At 37.0% G+C, this 22,685-nt stretch overlaps 1 protein-coding gene across 1 annotated transcript in view; it reads left to right on the forward strand.

Annotated features, from left to right (window-relative positions):
* Positions 1-22,685, forward strand: part of SHOC1 (shortage in chiasmata 1) — an 88,345-nt gene that overhangs the window by 42,772 nt on the left and 22,888 nt on the right. The window contains exons 15-21 of the mRNA XM_061163427.1: positions 928-1,032; positions 5,532-5,710; positions 10,012-10,084; positions 14,656-14,725; positions 15,718-15,896; positions 18,945-19,062; positions 20,453-20,564. Of these exons, the coding sequence (XP_061019410.1) occupies positions 928-1,032; positions 5,532-5,710; positions 10,012-10,084; positions 14,656-14,725; positions 15,718-15,896; positions 18,945-19,062; positions 20,453-20,564 (836 nt within the window). The remainder of the gene's footprint in view (positions 1-927; positions 1,033-5,531; positions 5,711-10,011; positions 10,085-14,655; positions 14,726-15,717; positions 15,897-18,944; positions 19,063-20,452; positions 20,565-22,685) is intronic.

Below are 22,685 nucleotides of genomic sequence, written 5' to 3' on the forward strand. Positions count from 1 at the left end.
TTTATGAAAAAAAGTATTTGCTTCTTTACTCCATTTCAGTGTATGAAAGTTTTCATAGGAACGCCCTGTTTTCAGACAGTGGGGGAAACCTGTATCTAGGATAGACTACCCGTAACTGTTCTCCTGTTGCTCCCGATTCTCAGTGATCAAAGTTTATTTGCTTTGATCTGCATTGATTAGATCAGTAGTTTTCAAACTTTTTAGCAGAACTCTTTGTTCAATGAATATTTCATGGCATTCCATTATATAAAACAGAGAAAAGCAGAGTTTCTCTGATTAACTTGTGCCTAGAATCCTGTCTTCTTGGCCCCCTTTTGCAGGCAGTCTATCCAAAATCCAATCTATCCAATCAATAAAGTCGGGAACTACTTTCATGAAACATATTTATTAGATAATTCACCTGTCTCTATGAGTACCTGTCTTGTTGAAATCATATCTTAGGGCAAATATTCTCAGGTGTCCACCTCCAGGTCAAGGTATTGCTTTGTGTTATGATCCCCCGCCTTTATCTAAACCAGTTGGCAAATTATAAGTAGTTTAATTTTCTTTTTGTTTCACAACTGGGAATCATTGACCGTTTTCCCACCAGGAGTAGACATAATTGAACATTCTTTGGGACCAACAAGAGTATGAGTTCTAAGATTAGCTGTCTGGGTTGGAATACCAGCTCCATCATTTTTTCACAGATTGACCTTGGACAGCTACTTAAATATGTTAAGACTGTTTTCTCATCCATAAAATGAAAATCATAATGAACTTGTCTAATAGGGTTATTGTTATAAGTTCAATGAAATAAACAGATTATATATAGCTTGGCACCTAATAAGAACACAATAATAAACAACATTTATTATTGTTAAGCATTCTGATATATAGCCTAAAATTCTAATGTATATCCTGTTTTTAAACATGTTTTTGCTGACCTAGGTAAAAATGATGAAAGAGAAATGACATTCAAGTATGCTGCTCTCTTACACCTTTTGGTAACAATTAGAGATGTCCTTTTAACCTGTAACTTGGACACAGCATTGGGTTCGTGTGAAAATTTTTTATTTCCCTTTTTTCTTCTTATTAAAATGTTTCCTTTTCTGAAAAAAGATGCTTTGTAAGAAATTATGTAGCTTCTTTATTCTGCATTAAACATTATATACATCTTGACAAAATATAATGGATTATATATTTAATTCTCTTTATGTTCTTTAAAAGAAATTTTCTATAACAGCTACCATCACCTAGAAAAATAGGTTTAGGATTCTCTATTCTAGGCCTGAATTATAGACTCTTAATAGATTTGATTGTGTAATTATTATCATACATTTGCTTTCTAATGTAAGATGACACTTTGCCATATTCATTTTAGGTCCTCATTGAATGTTTGTGACTTTGAATATTTGCTAGATGAAATATAACTAAATTATTAATACTAAGACCTTTTGCAATTATTTTCACTTGTGCATGTAAATTAGGATATGAATTACCTCAGTATTAAAAATCAACCTATTTTGAATGTATTGAAAATTTTAAAGATTTTGGAAATTTTTTCTAAACTCTTAAAATCCTTAAAGTATCTGTCTTACTACATTACTGCTCTCTAGACCCCTTACTGCAAGCTGTTTGGACTTGTTTAGTAATGATGTATTTATAGGATTATGTTTTATAAGTTAAGTTTCTAGAATCCATTGGCGGTCCAGTGGATGAGACTCTGTGCTTCAAATTGCAGGGAGCACAGGTTCAATACCTGGTTGAAAGATCTAGAATCCTACATGCACATGCCCTGCAATATGGGCCTCTGTACCCCCCAAAAAACCATTATACATAACGTGAAAATAATTTTTCTCTGATCTGTGACCCAGATGTTTTCTCTTATATATGACCCAGACAAATAGTATTTCTCTAAACCAAGGTTTTGTTAAGTACTGGGCAGCAGCAAGTTATAATTGTACTCCCTCTACAATACTGGGAGTTATAATACTTGGCCAAATATTATATTAGTACAACAAACTGTGGAAAATACTTAAAGAGACGGGAGTGCCAGACCATCTTACCTGTCTCCTGAGAAACCTGTATGCGAGTCAAGAAACAGGGTGCTCAGGGCCGGTACACTAGGATGACCCTGAGGGATGGGATGGGTAGGGAGGTGGGAGGGGGGTTCAGAATGGGGAACATATGTATACCCATGGCTGACTCATGTCAATGTATGGCAAAAACCACTACAATATTGTAACATAATTAGCCTCCAATTAAAATAAATTAATTAATTTTAAAAAATAGCCTTACATGGAACAACTGACTGGTTCAAAACTGGGAAAAGAGTACAACAAGGCTGTGTATTGTCACCCTAATTATTTAACTTTTATGCAGAGTACATCATGCAAATTGCTAGGCTAGATGAATCACAAGCTGGAGTCAAGATTGCTGGGAGAAATATCCACAACCTCAGATATGCAGATGATACCATTCTAATGGTAGAAAGTGAGCAGGAACTAAAGAACCTCTTGATGAGGGTAAAAGAGAGTGAAAAAACTGGCTTGAAATTCAACATTAAAAAAACTAAGACTATGACATCTGGTCCCATCACTTCATAGCAAATAAAAGGGGAAAAAGTGGAAGCAGTGACGGATTTTACTTTCTTGGGTTTCAAAATCACTGTACATGGTGACTGCAGCCATGAAATTATAAGTTGCATGCTCCTTGAAAGGAAAGCTATGACAAACCTAGACAGTATATTAAAAAACAGACACATTACTTTGCCAACAAAGTCTGCATAGCCAAAGCTATGGTTTTTCCAGTAGTCATATACAGATGTGAGAGTTGGTTCATAAAGAAGGTTGAGTGCTGAAGAATCGATGTTTTCAAATTGCAGTGCTGGAGAAGACTCTTAAGAGTTCCTTGGACTGCAAGGAGATCAAACCAGTCAATCCTAAAGAAAATCAACCTTGAATGTTCATTGGAAGGACTGATACTGAAGCTGAAGCTCCAATACTTTAGCCAACTGATGCAAAGAGCTGACTCATTGGAAAAGACCCTAATGCTGGGAAAGATTGAGGGCAGGAGGAGAAGGTAGAGGATGAGATAGTTAGATAGCATCACTAAATCAATAGACATGAATTTGAGCAAACTTTGGAAGATAGTGGAGGACAGAGGAGCCTGGCGTGCTGCAGTCCATGGAGTTGCAGAGTTGGATATAACTTAGTGACTGAACAACAATAACCTTTAGAAAGCCCAACATGATGCTCTCCCTTTCTTCTCCAGTTGAAGCATTTGAATGTTGATGCTGGGTCAAGTTGTCTTGTCTCTATTCTCAGACAACGACAGCCCTAGTTTACAGAACCTGAAACTAATATAATGGGATAGTGTCACATGCCCTTCTGTTTAGTCTCCTGTCTTCATTATACTTTTCAGCTTCCATAAAAGATGGTCAGTCCTACCAACAGCTAGGCTAACTATTAAAGCAAAATAGTAAGACAAAATATCAGAATATAGAATATCTGGGCTCCCAGGGAGAGTACAGAGAAAGGCATGGCAACCCACTCCAGTGTTCTTGCCTGGAGAATCCCCATGGACAGAGGAGCCTGGTGGGCTACAATCCATAGCGTAGCAAAGAGTCAGACACAACTGAAGCGACTTAGCATGCAAGCACACAGGGAGAGTACAGTGTGATACTCCTGCTCAATACTTAGCAAAATCTTGAATTAGAGAAACAATAGTTATGGAGGCTTGGTTAAAGTATATTCACCTTTAAGTACTCTACATTTTGCCCTAAGATTAAGTGAGACCGTTGAGAGCTATATACTCTGGAATTGTTTTTGTTCCTCAAAGAAATGCATTTACAAAATCACACTTTGGCATTACTATTTGGCTACCTTGAGGAATACTCGTAAAAGTAAAGTTTTTGTTGGAAAAATGTAACTTCTTAAACCCTAGCTACCAAGCCATGATGAATAACTTGCTGCCTTGGATATTTTTAGTGGGAGCCTTTCTCACTCTTCTAAACCTCTCAAAATCAAAGAGCAAGTTAGTGTGACCTCCTTTCCTCTCTGTGAATGTGGCAGCAGAAGAAAGGTCCATATGGTCTGGCTGCCTACCCTGGACCCAGATTCTGTATTTTCTCTCAACTTCCAGTTTGTGTGTCTCTCCCAAGCTAGCAAGGTAATGAGTTTTAAGGTTAAAGGTTTAAAGTTTCACTTCTGGGCTTTAACCCAGAAATAAATTTGGTATTGTGTAATGGGTACCGTAATAGAGATCCATAGTAACAGCACAAAGGATGGTGGTGACGGTTATGCTTTCAAGGGGAATATTTTCTTTAAATGAGTGAGAGTTTGCCAAGTAAATAAAGTATGAAAAGGTATTGTTGGCAGAATTAAGAGCCCAGAGAAATGATTCAGTGAGTGTGTGACAAACAGTTCCATGTGGCTTAATTGAAGAGTACAAGGTGGAAAACCATGAGAGCTAAAGCCTCGAGAAATAAGAAAGAGTCAAATCATGCAAAGCCTTTTCAGCTACAAAAAAGACTTCAGTCACTATTCTGTAAATGATAGGAAACCCCTGGAACAGGGAAGCGACTGGACTGTTTGTCCTTCAGGTTACATCTATTGGCAGTACAGAGAATCAGTGGGAAGCTTTGAGATTAGGAAGCAGAAAGAACAAGAGTCAATCTCTAAATTGCCCATTATTCTAGCTGTGTTAATGTAAAATTAGAATTAATATGTACATAATATAAAAATAAAAACATGAGATTTATACTTGTTATTTGTTATTGTATGTATTGCCCAAATATTCACTGAATAGCTGACCTACATAAGTTACTCGGCCAGGTCTCTACTCCAGTAATTCACAAAATTCATTGTGCAACAGAATCACTAGGAGAAGTCTTTAGACATAGGAACCCCTGGGACTCAATCTAGAGTTCTTGGATATGAACTTTCAAGGGTAGGTCTCAAGACTGTGCTGACAGTTGCTTTTAGAGAGTTTGAATTTAGGCACTGCTGTTTTAGCAGCTACATAAATTTTATCATATATAAATATGGATTATGAGAGTTTATAGACTAGTGAGGTTGTTAATCCATGTACACAAATAACTAGAAATCAAGTCAAAAGCTATGTAGATGCCATACCAAGAAAATCTCAGTGAAATGTATTACCACAGGACTTCTTGGCAAGTAAGTGTATATTCTAGGGTTTAAGAAGAAGGCTGTAGCATTTAATAAGTCAGAAAGCAGAAAAGGATGGGGAATATTCGAAGAATCTGTAGAGTATATCCAGTGATATTGGTATCATATAGCTTAAAAATAGACGTTTGGTATACATTTCTTAGCTTTGTTTAATTTTAAGGGGATCATTCCGACCCAGAGACTGAACCTGGGTCTTCTGCATTGCGTTCAGATTCTTTACCATCCAAGCTACCAGGGAAGCCCAGTAAAGGAAAATTTAACTGTCTCTGCTATGACCCTAATTTCCCTTTTAGATTTTTACCATGGAGTTTCTAAAAGAACAAAAAGACATGCTTTTTCCCCTACTTTTGTTTTTAACAGGATATTTGTCAAATGCAAAAGATATCTACAAAAGTGTTTTTGGTTCCTGTTTGTATGACATTTGGCGACAACTGGAGATAGTACAGTTTATAAGGGGGAAAAAGCCTGAAACCAACTATAAGATACGAGAACTGCAATGTCAGATACTAAATTGGATGCAAAGTGAACAGCAAATTAAGGTAAGTACTGAAATAAAGCAGATTACAACAATCAGCTCATATAAGAATTGGACGTAAGATAAATTTTTGCATTTAATTTGAAATTATGAAATAATGTAGTGTATACAATTTGATCCCTTGAAAGTTTTCTCCTTAAGTAAGTTCATCAGACAGAATCAAACCCAAAGAAAGGATCATTTGTATCATTATTCATATGTCTTGAATTTTAAAAATACTTTCATTTTTATTATACATAGTTTTCTATGGATTGATTAGTCCTTCAAATCTCAAAAATTTTGTTTTCTGCTTGTAAGTTCATGAACATATACCTAACAACAGACCTCTGATAATTAATTTTTAAATATTGAGCCATAATCTTCCATAATTCTTTTTAAAAGCACTTTGTTTATTTCTTGGATTATATTGGAAATTTTTGCCCATTCTGCCTCAAGCATTGGACAGAAACTTTGCATAAATAAAGATTTAAGAGAAAATACCTTAAAAAAATCTTTTCAAGCAGTAAAACATCTACCTATGGCTGATTCATGTTGATATTTGACAGAAAATGCCGAAATCCTGTAAAGCGATTATCCTTCAATTAAAAAATAAATATTTTAAAAAAAACTTTACACTAAATCTGGAAATAAATTTGGCCTTTTTCTTTGTTTTCCTGTATATCCCTACTGTATCTTTATATCCCCAACCCTATGGTTATTGGATAGCATAACCAATTCAGTGGACATGAATTTGTGCAAACTGGGAGATAGTGAAGGACAGGGAAGCTGGGAGTGTGGCAGTCCATGGGGTCACAGAGTCGGACACGACTTAGCCACTGGACAACAACAAGAAATTTAAAATTGGGAGTGATGGTATCATGGCAGGACAAGATGCCCTCTTTGTCTCTTCGCTTCAATCTACAACCGGGAAAACATCCACAACTCGACACAGGGGCGTCCGCCCAAGACAACAGGACCCTACAGTGTTCCACACGCCTGTGCATCTAAGGCGGGTGGAGTGGAACGCGTGGAAGAGGTAGAACTGGAGGATCAGCATGGGCAGCGCCTGCAGTTTTGGTCCCTGAACCACGGCAGCCGAGCCCACAGGCCCCGAGAACCCAGCAGCGGCAAGGGAGACACCGCCCCTGACTCCAGCCTCCCACTTGCCGCGGCACCCACAGCCTCAGATAGCTGGGCAGCAGCGGCGCTGAGGCCTGTGGCCCTGTCCGGCCAGCCAGCTGCAGAGCCACCCACAGCTCTGCCGCCGCATCCTCCACCTGCAGTGGGTGAGCCCAGAAACCTGAGAAGACTGGACAAGGCAGAGGCGCGCAGGACCCCGGTTCCTCCTCCTGGCCGTCCCCCTCCTCCTGCAGTGGCAGCGCATGTGACCCAGGGGATACCAGAGGAGACCACCATCCAGGCAGTGAAATCAGTAACACCAGAAACAGCAAGGCATCACAACCGCAGAGGCACAAGCAGTGTGACAAATGCACTGGGTGACAGCTCCGACACAGACATTACAGGGTCAGTTCAGGGCAGTCGCTCCCTCGTGTCCGACTCTTCGCGACCCCATGGACTGCAGCACGCCAGGCTTCCCTGTCCATCACCAACTTGCGGAGCTTACTCAAACCCATGTCCATTGAGTCAGTGATGCCATCCAACCATCTCATCCTCTGTCGTCCCCCTCTCCTCCTGCCTTCAGTCTTTCCCAGCGTCAGGGCCTTTTCTAATGAGTCAGTTCTTCGCACCAGGTGGCCAAAGTATTGGAGTTGCAACTTGAGCATCAGTCCTTCCAATGAATATTCGGGACTGATTTCCTTTAGGATGGACTGGTTAGATCTCCTTGCAGCCCAAGGGACTCTCAAGAGTCTTCTCCAACACCAGGGTAACCGGTGCCAATATTCAACCACAACCAGCAGCAGTGAGGGTAAGGGAAACCAAAAAACTTGTGCTGTAGTGCCACCTGCTGGAAAAGAAGAGAAAGACTTCTACATACAAGAGAGAAAGGACTTCAGCAAGTGGCGCTAGAAAAACTGGACAGCTGCATGTAAAAGAATGAAGTTAGAACACTCCTGACACTATATAGAGAATGAGTTGGTTGGATTGCATCGCCAACTCAATGGACATGAGTTTGAGTAAGCTCTGGGAGTTGGTGATGGACAGGGAAGCCTGGCGTGCTGCAGTCCATGGGGTCGCGAAGAGTCGGACACGACGGAGCGACTGAACCGAACTAAACTGAACACCATATACAAAAATAAACTCAAAATGGATTAAATACCTAAACGTAAGGCTGGAAACTATAAAAATCTTAAAGGAAAACATAGAACATTCTGACATAAATCACAGCAAGATCTTTTCTGATCCACCTCCTAGAGTGATGAAAATAAAAACAAAAATAAATGGGATCTAATTAAACTTAGACGCTTTTACACACCTAAGGAAACTATAAATAAAAAGAAAACCCACAGAATGGGAGAAAATATTTGCAAATGAAGTGACCGACAAGGGATTAATCTCCAAAATATATAAACAACTCATGCAGCTGAGTATTTAAAAAAAAATTATCTGAGAAGAAGAAATACAGAAGGTAGCAGAGTGTTTATTTAAAAAAATAACAGCTGAGGACTTCCCAAACTTGGGGAAGGAACTGGGTATACAAGTCCATGAAGCTAAGAGAATACCTAATTACCTCAATGCAAAAAGATATTCTCCAAGATACTGTCAAAAGTCAATGAAAAGGAATTTTAAATACAGCAGTGAGAAAAGAATGGCAACCCACAAAGGAATCCCTATTAGCTATCAGCAGATTTCTTAGCAGAAACTCCACAGATCAGTAGGGAGTAGAATAACAGCCTCAAAATACTGAAAGATAAATACTGGCATCCAAGAATACTTTATCCAACAAACTTATCATTCAGACATAAAGGAGAAATAAGGGCTTTCCCCTACAAACAAAAGCTGAGGGATTTCATCAACACTAGCCCTGCCCTACAAGAAATATTGAAAGGACCTCTTCTATCAGAAATAAAAAGGCAGAAGTACACAAAACTTTGAGTAAGGTAATGAATAGACAAACAATTGGAAAATTGCAACTCTATATCAGAATAGGTTTTTAAACACTTTGTATAACATAATGGTTAAAAGGGGAAATATCAGGAAAAAAAACAATAGCTACTTCAATTTGGTAATAAACACAATATAAAAAGGAATGAATTTGAGAAAACAAAAACATAAAAGGGGAAGAAGAACAGAATCCATATAGGCAGATGAAGATAAGATGCTATCAGCAGAAAAAGTACTATTTTACCTATGACATATCTTACACAAACATCACGGTAACCACCAAGCATAAATCCAGAATGGAGACACAAAACATAAAAAAGAGAAAACTGAGAAAAACATTATAGAAAACAGTCAAACCAAAATGAAACATGAAGAAACATTGGAAACATAAAACAACCAGAAAACAAAAGATAGAATGGCGGTACTAAATCCCCATGTATCAGTAATCACCCTACGTGTAAATGGAGTGAGTTCACCAGTCCAAAGACACAAAGTGGCTGGATGGATTTAAAAACAAGAGCAATTCAAACCTGTCTGGTTTAAATTTAACACTTACAATATGGGCAGAGACTACTTATATAGTCATCTATATTAGAATTCTTGAAGAATTGATAAGAATGCCCTGCCCCCAAATGTTTTCCTCATTGATATTTGATTTTCAGTTCAGTTCAGTTGCTCAGTCATGTCTGACTCTTTGCGACCCCATGGACTGCAGCACGCCAGGTCTCCCTGTCCATCACCAACTCCTGGAGTTTACTCAAAATCATGTCCATTGAGTCGGTGATGCCATCCAACCATCTCATCTGTTGTCCCCTTCTCCCGCATTCAATCTTTCCCAGCATCAGAGTCTTTTCCAATGAGTCAGTTCTTCGCATCAGGTGGCCAGAGTATTGGAGTTTCAGCTTCAACATCAGTCCTTCCAATGAATATTCAGGACTGATTTCCTTTAGGATGGACTGACTGGATCTCCTTGCAGTCCAAGGGACTCTGAAGAGTCTTCTCCAACACCACAGTTCAAAAGCATCAATTCTTTGGTGCTCAGCTTTCTTTATAGCCCTACTCTCACATCCATTTGATCTTACCAGAGTGTATTCCTTTGTGTTTAAGCATTGATATCTTTTACAATACAAATATTTACTTTGCCAACTTATTGTCATTAGTTTCATGTAACCAGTTGTTTGTTATTTTTGTCACTGTAGCAAAAGAATATTACAAAGAATAATCATTCAGATATATATATATGAAATTCTTATTTTTGATCAGGTGCTGATTATAATAAGAATGGATTCAGATGGCGAAAAGTGTTTACTCATTAAAATCCTTAACAAAATAGAAGGTAGGGAGTTTTAAATTATGCTTAATTTAATAACAAATGCTTGGACATATAAAAATGTATTGATCTAGCCAAGTTTTTAATTAAGATATGGGTAACATACTATAAAATTCACACTTTAAAATGTATAGTTTGGTGGGATCTAATCTGTGTTTAAATCAATGTGGACTGTAAGTCTGAAATATAAATATACTATAATGTACTTATGTATATATTATCATGATTATTATTATTATTAATTGATACCTTTTATTGTTAAAGTTACTAATATTACAGACTATTTACAAACCTATGAGTAGGTTTCTTTAACTCAGCTTTTACAAATGAAGAGACTAAAATTCATAAAGTTGATGCATCATGCCGAAATCACAAGTAGTAAGTGAGGGAATCAGGATTTGAACCTAAGTCTCTCTTGTTCCAGGGTCATTTTTCAACTCTTCTACCAACTATTGCCCCCTCTGTCAACCCTTTCCATCTTGTGGTGTGGAACCCATTGCTAAAATATAAACTCTTCTCCTTCTTCACCTCCTTGTTTTAAGGGAAACTCAACTTTCCCTAGATGATAATGCTTCCCCTGTATACCTTTCATATAGAAGCTGATAATTTTCTCTCTGTATGTATATAAGAATGAGAAGGCCATTTTGTGCTTTCCATTATCCTTTCCAAAACTTTATTCCTCCATCCTTTGAGGCTATGCCATATTGCCATGTCATTCTCTACTACCCCACAATCACCCATGAACAGTTTTGCACTTGGCTCGTGGTACTCTCTTTATTCCTGGTCTTGCCATTGAACTAGATGTCTTTAATGTGACTGATTCATTCAACACCCTGACCTTATAGTTTCATTGGTCTTTATAACAAATATACTCATTCCTTGGCTTTGCTATCAGCCTTTTGATAATGCAGAACTATCCTGCCTCTAAACTTGAAACTCTCTGTCTATAGCTACCTCGGGCTGTTTCATGATCTTCAGCATTCTAAAGATTATAAACTTTCAACTCCTTTTTTCATTTCTTTCTTCTTCCATATTTGGTAATGGCCATCACTTTAACCAGTCTTGTCCTTCTATTGTACCTTCCATTTAACCTTCAGCTCTGAATCAATCAAGATTTCATCTCTCTATCCCTACACCCAAGATGTTGTGCATTATTGGAGAAAATCAGGTAGATTGGTACCACTACAAAATCAGGCTTCCTGAACTTATATGGGCTTTTAATACTTCTCAATAATCTTTGTAGATGTTCTTAGCTTCCATACCTATGATACTAATGGCTATACCATACACCCCTACCATGCCACTTATCCCCTCATTTTGAGGAGGGAATTATGCCTTCTAATGACCTTTAATTGAGTAATACTCCTCCTCAGTTCATCTTCCCCACCATCTACAAACTTGCATTCATTTCTTCTATTCTTTTATCTTTCCTCCCTTCTCTATAGAGGAGGTGACTCTCCACCCTTAAAAAGTCAATCTTTCACTTGTGCTGTGGATCCCATCACTTCCAGGAGTCTCGAACACTTTGTTCCATCAATTATTTCCCAGCCAGCCTTCTCTAATAACTCTCTTACTCTTTAAGTTTCCCAGTCTTAAAAATAAAATACCACCCTCAACCTGTGTCACCCTTGATTTATTCTCTTCTCTCTATAAACTGCGTCTTGTGCCATCTTCTAAAATATTTCTTTGCTCTACTCCTACCAAACTAATTATCATGCTGTTTCCGATCTCCATGCCTTTACTCCTCCTGTTTCTGCTATCATTAATACTCTTCTCTCTTCTTCAGGAAGCTAACTCCTACATATCCTTTAAAAATGAGTTAAAACATTTGGTTAGGAAACCTTAATTTGAATATGTTCCCTCTCTATTCTCAGGGTAATATGTGCATCCTTCTAAGGCACTTCTTACCATCCTGGGCTGTAATGCTCCTGTAATGCTCCTGTTGGTTTTCCTCACTACAGTTTCAGCTTCTAAGGATAATGACCATGTCCTGATTTGTATTTCCAGCACCCACAAAAATGCCTGGAATATGAAAGGCACTTCATAAAGATTTTTTGAATAAATGAATGAGCTAATGAATACCTCCCCATGTGCCCTATTTAGACTAAGACTAGTGGAAAAGATTTAACTGAAATACATGCAAATATTGTGACTAATATCTGCTTCTCAGAGCAGTTAATAATAATAAGCTATTAAATTATAGTGATGTGAGAATGGAAGGCTCTTTTAAGGAGATCCTTATATTGTGCTATTTTTTTGATGATGTTATCATGTGCTAGAATCCAAATTTTCATGCTTGGATCTTATTGTTTCATTCAATTTTCTAATCTTGGGAAAATGAGTTCATATTTACCAAATTCACAAGATCCTTACTAGTACCAAAGTGTTCAATTCAGTTCAGTTTAGTCACTCAGTCGTGTCCGACTCTTTGCGACCCTATGGACTGCAGCACACCAAGTCTCCCTGTCCATCACCAACTCCTGGAGTCCACCCAGACCCATGTCCATTGAGTCGGTGATGCCATCCAACCATCTCATCCTCTGTCATCCCCTTCTCCTTCTGCCTTCAATCTTTCCCAGCATCAGGGTCTTTTCAAATGAGTCTGTTCTTCACATCAGGTGGCCAAAGTATTGGAGTTTCAGCTTCAACATCAATCCTTCTAATGAACGCTCAGGACTGATTTCCTTCAGGATGGACTGGTTGGATCTCCTTGCACTCCAAGGGACTCTCAAGAGTCTTCTCCAACATCACAGTTCAAAAGCATCAATTTTTCAGTGCTCAGCTTTCTTTATAGTCCAACTCTCACATCCATACATGACCACTGGAAAAACAATAGCCTTGGCTAGATGGACCTTTGTTGGCAAAGTAATGTCTCTGCTTTTTAATATGCTGTCTAGGTTGGGCATAACTTTCCTTCCCAGGAGTAAGCGTCTTCTAATTTCATGGCTGCAGTCACCATCTGCAGTGATTTTGGAGCCCCAAAAAATAAAGTCTGCACTGTTTTCACTGCTTTCCTGTCTACTTGCCATGAAACGATGTGTTAGAGCAACACTTAACCAGTGTGGAGCTGAAGCCATCACAGTCGTGTGGACAGTCAGGGTGACTGGAAACTTTAAAAATATATTTATGGCTGCATCAGGCTTCAGTTGCAGAGCATGGGTTCAGTAGTTGAGGCGTGCAGGCTTAGGTGACCCACAGCATGTGGCATCTTAGTTCCCCAACATTGAAAGGTGGATTCTTAGCCACTGGGTTACCAGGGAAGTCCAGAAACGTTTTTTAAAGTTAGTGAAGTGCTGACCAATGCTAGCATTATTAAAACAAAAGCGTTTGAATAACCAGAGGAATATTTCTGTGAAGAGCTGAGGACGTATTCCTGTCGCACAGAAAAGAAGCTTTAAACCTACTTAATGGGGCACCTTTTCCTTCGATGTCAAGTAAAATATATTGACAAATTATTTAAAATGTATATATATCAACTCTAGGCTTCAGGCTGAACATTCCTATTTCTTTTGACATTTGGGATTATATCATTACTACTCTTACTATTTTGTTTCAGCAAGGTCTACTGACACAAAAATATTAACTCTACATATTGAAAAATGTTTTTACTCTCTTTGCAGTTATTCTTTGTATCTAGGAACTAGGCCTTTTTCTGTCTAGTATTAGAAATAAAGATGTGGGTCCATATTCCATGTGTTTGAACGATCCTAGTAACAAGCTTAGCAAGTAATCTGCTTTGGGGTCAAAGCTAGTACAAATCACTTAGAGAGATTAGGTTTTAAATAATATGACCTTGCAAATTATAAAAGAGAAATAGTACTAACTCCCGTCTTATTATCACCAAAACTACTGTCATATCAAGTCAAGCAAACAAAAACATGAACTTATTAAACATTACTATGTCATTATTATATCACACCTTTGAGAACGCTACAGTTGACAAAAGTTCATGAATAGAGTGTAGAATTTATATGAACTGGAATTAGCTATTCTTAAACCAACTGTGTCTACCAAAAATAAACTGTACATGTGGATATAATAAATTTGATTATATTTTTTAAAAAAATAACATAAATAATGCAAGTAATTTAAATATAATTAAGAAGCATGAGTGAATCTATGAAACAGGTAGTGTACAATAAGACTTCTTTTTCTTACACAGAAAATAGAAAGGAAAAAAATTCCTATCATAGTGAAATATCATCTCTTTCTGTTTAGTTATATACTTAAAATTTTGGCTAAAATAAAGGTAAAATCTACCATAATTTTTCACAAAATAAAATGAACTACATGGAGCTGGTGTGTTTTGTTACTTTAACATTAAGTTTTTGATCCATTTTATTATTTTACATAATAAATTCAGAATTTCCTTGCTTATAATTACACAGCATACACACACACCAGAAATAGTGCCCATGGCTCAAACTTTCTGATTTCCTAGACTTAGAAAAATGATCCTTGTTCATGGACCTTTAATTCATTTTTATGGTAGTAAAATATATGACACACCTAAAAATAGATACGAAAATATACTGAAAAAAAAAAAACTTTTCATATTTCTCTTTTTTTCCCAACAGGTTTGACACTGACTGTCTTACATTCAAACAAAAGAAAAGACTTTCTGGAATCCGAAGGTGTTTTAAACAGGTGAAAATGTACTTATTCATCTATGGGTAACAGACATACCAGTTCCATAGGAAAATCACAATTTCTCCTAGAACTTTTTTTAAAAAAGTTTAATAACACCCTCTTCCTGAAAAATTCTTTAACTAAGTTCATTGCCTTATGTATTATTGTTGTCCAGAATTTTTGTTTAATCTTGTTTTAATACCTCCAGATTATCATTTCTATTGTTAGTGTCGGTACAAGAAGTACCTCTTTAGACTTATCCTTATTTTTAACCAGTGTTTTCATTCAGCGTTACTTCTTATATTTTCTTCCTTCTTCTTGAGTTTCCTTCTTCCTGTAGTGCATCTTTTAGAAATTCTTTCAGTGAGAGCCTGCTAATAATAAATTTAGTGTTGACTTGTCTAAAAATGTTTTTACTTTGCCTTATTTTATGTAGAAATTATTTCTAGGTAGAAAGCAGCAGTAGAGAATTTTAATTATAATAAATGCTATGTTGTATGAAATTTGAAGATGGTTGGAAAGATAAACTTAAGATATTTAAGTATCCTTCATTTTGTTGTTGTTAAACCATTTATGAAGCCAGCCCATTGAGAAAAAAAAAACCATTTCAAAGTTGTCAGGTTTTATTCTATTATTAATATATGGATTATCAAAGATTAAAATCTCCCATCTGTAAGGAAAGGAGATTGATTTCTCATGGTGGTTTTGTATTATTGATAAGAATCAGGTAATAAAATAGGGTCCTTTGCATTTGAGGATGTGAAACAAGTCCACGATTTTTTTATATTCTAGTTTTTTTCTTTAAGTATTACCATCAAAAAGAAATATGAAAAGACATTAGCACAATTGGAGAACAAATCAACAGGAAGTACACCAGTGTCTTTCCAAGATGAGTGGGCATAGATTAGAGAAGAATTTTCACCAAATAGCCAAAGCAGTCATCTTTTAGCATTCCAAGGGTATAATGATACAAGTCTAATTCTCTTTTCTCCACTTTCTTTTGTCTTTAGTACAAGTTTCTGTGTAGTTGTACCCAATCAATACATTGGAGCAGATTTCCCATGGAGTAATTTCTCATTTGTGGTGGAATACAATTTTGTAGAAAACTCTTGTTGGACTGAACATTGTGAAAAACTGAATATTCCTTACATGGCCTTTAAAGTGATTCTTCCAGACACAATTTTAAAGAGTAAGAATATAATTTAAATTCTTTTCTTGCTCCATTAACATAAAAATTTTCTGTTTTTTTATTTCTGATCTATGGAAAGAGAATAAGCTATAGCATTAGAAGACTAGAGTTCAAGCTCTAACTTCACCATCATCTGTGTGACATTGAACAAAGACTTTAACTATCTCTTACCTCATATTCCTCTTTTGAAACTAGCTTTTACTGATTCTATTTGTCTTCATTGCTTTAACATCTAAATTTTATTTATAATAACATAATTTAATTATATCTAATCTTAATCTGACTTTTATGCAACAGTATTTTTACTGAATTTCAGGGAAAATATGTAATAGTATGTCGACTGACACAGAGAACTTTTAATATGCAATAAAAATTGTGCACAAATGCTTGGAAGAGAGTCTAAACCATTTTACACAGCATTAGGTTTCCTTGTATTTCTCACTAACGCTTCACATGACTAAGGTTGTGAATTCTCAGATCCACTAAATTAAAATCCCTATATGTATTTAGTCACAGTGCACCACTCTTTCAAAACTTGCCATAAGTTACTTTCCATCCACCTCGAGTAGGAAGTTTGAATTCTGAGACATTCCAACTCAATTCTAAAAACACAGTCACCATAATTATTACTTTGGAATCTTTGATATATAGAATTAAGTGTTGCTGTTCAGTCGCTAAGTCATGTCCTACTCTTTTAGAATTGTGTTAACATCATTAAATGATTAAAACATGGGTCCAAGAAAGGATAATACATAAGCATTCACCTTTGAACTTAAATTATTCAAACAATTCCTTATTTGGGTCATTTACAATGCTTTGATTTTCTACTATTATACCACAAGATTTATAGGAATTTATGTATCTTATATATCTCTATGTATTTGTTCTCAGAAGTAAAAACTCCAAGGTAAAATGAGTTTCTGGGTCAAAGGTGTGCACACGTTTACATATTGCTAATATCTTTGCAGAAATTCGATCCCAATTTATATCTATGCAGAAAGTGTAAGAAGATCTTTTCCCTCATGTTTTTACTTTGAATAGGTATTATTAATCTTTTAAATTTCTGAGAGGATTAGAGACAGATAATATTTTTCAGTTGTGTTAATTTGCATTTCTTTGACTGCATCATCCTTGACTGTGGAAAATTCTGAAGGAGATGGGAATACCAGACCACCTGACCTGCCTCTTGAGAAACCTGTATGCAGGTCAGGAAGCAACAGTTAGAACTGGACATGGAACAACAAACTGGTTCCAAATAGGAAAGGAGTACGTCAAGGCTGTATGTTGTCACCCTGCTTATTTAACTTATATTCAGAGTACATCATGAGAAACACTGGGCTGGATGAAGCACAAGCTGGTATCAAGATTGCTGGGAGAAATATCAATAACCTCAGATATGCAGATGACACCACCCTTATGGCAGAAAGTGAAGAAAAAGCCTCTTGATGAAAGTGAAAGAGGAGAGTGAAAAAGCTGGCTTAAAGCTCAACATTCAGAAAACTAAGATCATGGCATCTGGTCCCATCACTTCATGGGACATAGATGGGGAGACAGTGGAAACAGTGTCAGACTTTATTTTTTGGGCTCCAAAATCACTGCAGAGGTAGCCATGAAATTAAAAGACGCTTACTCCTTGGAAAGAAAGTTGTGACCAACCTAGATAGCATATTAAAAAGGAGAGACATTACTTTGCCAACAAAGGTCCATCTGGTCAAGGCTATTGTTTTTCCAGTGGCCATGTATGGATGTGAGAGTTGGACTGTGAAGAAAGCTGAGCGCCGGAAAATTGATGCTTTTGAACTGTGGTGTTGGAGAAGACTCTTGAGAGTCCCTTGGACTGCAAGGAGATCCAACCAGTCCATCCTGAAGGAGATAAGTCCTGGGTGTTTATTGGAAGGACTGATGCTGAAGCTGAAACTCCAATACTTTGGCCACCTGATGCGAAGAGTTGACTCATTGGAAAAGACCCTGCTGCTGGGAGGGATTGGGGGCAGGAGGAGAAGGGGACGACAGAGAATGAGATGTCTGGATGGTATCACCAACTCGATGGGCATGAGTTTGAGTAAACTCTGGGAGTTTGTGATGGACAGGGAGGCCTGGCATGCTGCTGTTCATGGGGTCACAAAGAGTTGGACACGACTGAGCAACTGAACTGAACTGAACTGTTGTATCATTTCATAAGTGAATTGATCTTGCATAGCCATTCTTTTGTAAACTGCCTGTTTATGTCCTTTATCCACTTATCTATTGAGGAATATAATTTTTGTCCTATTGATCTATAACACTCCCTATGGATTATTGTACATAATTTTAAATTTTGGTATAAATCAGTATATATATTTATACAGGAAATGTCCAATAAATACTAATTGAAAAAGCAGATATTAACATTCAGGTAGAGTACGATCTTATTTTTTCCTTTCTTTATTTTTTCAAGTGCATGTACATGTGTAAGTATAGACAAGGAAACATGTAGGAAAATAGTGTGGAAGTATATATTGAACTCTGTTCTTAGTATATAGTAGTTTTAATAAGTAATAAATGTTTTATTTCTGGGTAGTAGAATAACATGGAGAAGGGAATCACAACCCACTCCAGTATTTTTGCCTAGAGAATCCCATGGACAGAGGAGCCTGGTGGGCTGCTGTCCATGGGGTCGCACAGAGTCAGACATGACTGAAGTGACTTAGCATGCATGCATGTGTTGGAGAAGGAAATGGCAACCCACTCCAGTGTTCTTGCCTGGAGAATCCCAGGGACAGAGGAGCCTGGGGGGCTGCCATCTATGGGGTCGCGCAGAGTTGGACCTGACTGAAGCGACTTAGCAGCAGCAGCAGCAGTAGAATAACATGTGGTTTTTATTTTATTCTTCAGCCCTTTATTCTGAATTCATATTTTTTCAATGTTTTATTTTTTATTTTTATACTACTATGTTTTATTTTTATACTACTCCTTGAATATACATCTGTTATTCTCATGTTTAGTAAAAAGAGGATGAACTGAAGGGTGAGTAAAAAGAAGCATACTGATAATTCTTTTCATATTTAGGAAGCACCTTGCTGGATAGTTTTGGTGGTTTTCTCTTGGAAATTCAGATTCCATATATGTTTTTTGCATCTGAAGGACTTCTTAATACTCCAGAAATACTACAGTTATTAGAATCCAAGTAAGTTATTGATTTCATAACGTTAGCAGAGATATGTATATACCACAATGGACTAAATATTACATTATAATGTGGCACTATTTCTTTCTGATTCAAGCCTGGAATTATATCACACAAGATAGTTTTCCATAGAGTTTATGTCAATTTATACTTCTCTCCCTAAAGCACACCATCATATGTATTGAATATTGTCTTTTTTGGTATATATCAATTTTGTAGAGAAATAATATTTAATTATTTCAATTCATATTTTAATTGCATTTCTACTGTTACCAACAAATATGAACATTTTATGTTGGGGGTGGTTTTTGTGAACTGCATGGTCATATTTTTGGGTCACTGATATTGAGAATGAGTATTCTTATTTAGAGGACTTTAAATACTGTGTAGGGACTCCCCTGGTGGTCTAGTGGTCAGGACTTTGCCTTCCAATGCAGGAGGTGCGGGTTCAATCCCTAGTTGGGGAGCTAAGATCCTGCATATCTCACAGCCAAAAAAAGCAAAGCAAAAAACAGAAGTAAAATTGTAACCAATTCAATAAAGACTTTAAAAAAATATATTGCCTTGGAAACAAGATTATGCAGTTCTGCATGAATTCTCAAGTTTTTAAGCCTTTAGTTCTAAGGTCATGCCAACATTGAGAATTTCCAACTGATATAAAAACTATCATAGCATACAAGCTGTCACAGAAGACATTGCTTCTGTGACATTAGACACTGGGCTCTCTATATCAAGGAAGGATAATTATGCTGTGACCTTAGTTAAAATGCAGAACTATTTTCCATGCTTTTATTTTTGTATCTTAAGACTGCGGGGCATTCACAGAAAACTATGAGCTTATAAAAGTTAGTTAAAATCTAGATCACTTTTCAGGAGAAAGAAAAGAGAATTCTGATAAATGTAGAATGTTTTGTTTAATGAATTATTACTTACAGAGCCAGAATAAATTGATCAAGATGTTTATAATAGGGGGATTCCCTGGTGGTCCAGTGGTTAGGACTCCCTGCTCTCACTGCCCAGGGCTGGCTTCAGTCCTTGGTGGGAGAACTGAAATCCCACAAACTGTGCAGGCACTGACAAAGGCAAAGCCCTTAAAAACCCCCAAACCAAGCAAACACAAAAGATATTTATAATAGTATCATATACGGTAATATTTAGCAAAATACATAAGGCAGCACATATCTCAACTAATCTGTCATAGACTGAATAATTCATAGTCTGTACAATTCATAGTCTATGAATTATTCAGACTCAAGTTTATAAAGTAGAATAAATTGATGTATGAAATTTGCAAAGTCATTCAAATAGTTTAATATGCCAGAGAACAGTCTAGTTTTTCTTAAAGAATTTTTCTTAGCCATATGTCACCCCAAAATACTGTATTTTACAGCTATAACATCACACTAGTGGAGAGATGCTGCAGCGAGTCACTGAAACTCTTTGGAGGTACAGAGCATTATGTGGTGATGACAATTGATGAGCACACTGCTGTAATTTTGCAGGTAAAACTATAGAGTAAAAAAATGTAAATCAAATGCATTAAAATGTATGTGTAACCATGTAATCTATTATTAGAAATTATAGTTTAAAGAGCTTAACTACACTGTATTCATGATTTCTTCCAAAACTTTGCAAAAGGGTCATAAGTGCTAAAATCATCACTATGGAAAATGGCTATTACCAACCTTTTTCAATACCTTATAATTTTTAACATGCTTTAAGAAGACAGAGCAAATATAAAATCTTTAATATTATGTCAGTTCAGTTCAGTTGCTTAGTCATGTCTGACTTTTTGTGACCCCATGGACTGCAGCACTACAGGCTTCCTTGTCTGTAACCAACTCCCAGAGCTTGCTCAAACTCATGTCCATCGAGTCAGTGATGCCATTCAACCATCTCATCCTCTGTCGTCCCCTTCTCCTCCTGCCCTCAATCTTTGCCAGTACCAGAGTCTTTTCCAATGAGTCAGTTCTTCGCATCAGGTGGCCAAAGTATTGGAGCTTCAGCTTCAGCTTTAGTCCTTCCAATGAATATTCAGGACTGATCTCCTTTAGGATGGACTGGTTGGATCTCCTTGCAGTCCAAGGGACTCTCAAGAGTCTTCTCCAACACCACAGTTCAAAAGCAACAATTCTTCAGCGCTCAGCTTTCGTTATGGTCCAACTCTCACATCCATACATGACTATTGGAAAAACCATAACTTTGACTAGATGGACCATTGTCAACAAAGTAATGTCTCTGCTTTTTAATATGCTGTCTAGGTTTGTCATAGCTTTTCTTCCAAGGAGCAAGCATCTTTTAACTGCATGGTTGCAGGCACCATCTGCAGTGATTTTGGAGCCCAAAAAAATAAAGTCTGCCGCTGTTTCCACTGTTTCCCCATCTATTTGCCATGAAGTGATGGGACCAGATGCCATGATCTTAGTTTTTTGAATGTTTAGTTTTAAGCCAGCTTTTTCACTCTCCTCTGTCACTTTCACCAAGAGGCTGTTTAGTTCCTCTTTGCTTTCTGCCATAAGGGTGGTATCATCTGCATATCTGAGGTCATTGATATTTCTCCCTGCAATCTTGATATCAGCTTTTTTTTAACATACTTTAAAAAGATAGAGCAAATATAAAATCTTTAATATTATGCACTGACCTACTTTTAAATACATTTATAGAATAATTATAGTGTTAAAACTTTTAAAAATCAAATTCTAGCCACTGTTTCTTTTTTTTTTTTTTTTTGTAATTGCCAGTGCTCTTTATTTTTTTTTTTTTTTTAGCTTGATATATTTAAAATCTTTTTTTTTTTAATTTTTTTTTATTATTATTATTATTTTTTTCCAGTGGGTTTTGTCATACATTGATATGAATCAGCCATGGATTTACATGTATTCCCCATCCCGATCCCCCCTCCCACCTCCCTCTCCACCCGATTCCTCCGGGTCTTCCCAGTGCACCAGGCCGGAGCACTTGTCTCGTGCATCCCTCCTGGGCTGGTGATCTGTTTCACCATAGATAGTATACCTGCTGTTCTTTTGAAATATCCCACCCTCACATTCTCCCACAAAGTTCAAAAGTCTGTTCTGTATTTCTGTGTCTCTTTTTCTGTTCTGCATATAGGGTTATCGTTATCACCTTTCTAAATTCCATATACATGTGTCAGTATGCTGTAATGTTCTTTATCTTTCTGGCTTACTTCACTCTGTATAATGGGCTCCAGCTTCATCCATCTCATTAGGACTGGTTCAAATGAATTCTTTTTAATGGCTGAGTAATATTCCATGGTGTATATGTACCACAGCTTCCTTATCCATTCATCTGCTGATGGGCATCTAGGTTGCTTCCATGTCCTGGCTATTATAAACAGTGCTGCGATGAACATTGGGGTGCACGTGTCTCTTTCAGATCTGGTTTCCTCAGTGTGTATGCCCAGAAGTGGGATTGCTGGGTCATATGGCAGTTCTATGTCCAGTTTTTTAAGGAATCTCCACACTGTTTTCCATAGCGGCTGTATTAGTTTGCATTCCCACCAACAGTGTAAGAGGGTTCCCTTTTCTCCACACCCTCTCCAGCATTTATTGCTTGTAGACTTTTGGATAGCAGCCATCCTGGCTGGCGTGTAATGGTACCTCATT

This window comes from Dama dama, chromosome 16 (genome assembly GCF_033118175.1).
Source record: "Dama dama isolate Ldn47 chromosome 16, ASM3311817v1, whole genome shotgun sequence".
In the NCBI taxonomy this organism is placed as follows: Eukaryota; Metazoa; Chordata; class Mammalia; order Artiodactyla; family Cervidae; genus Dama; species Dama dama.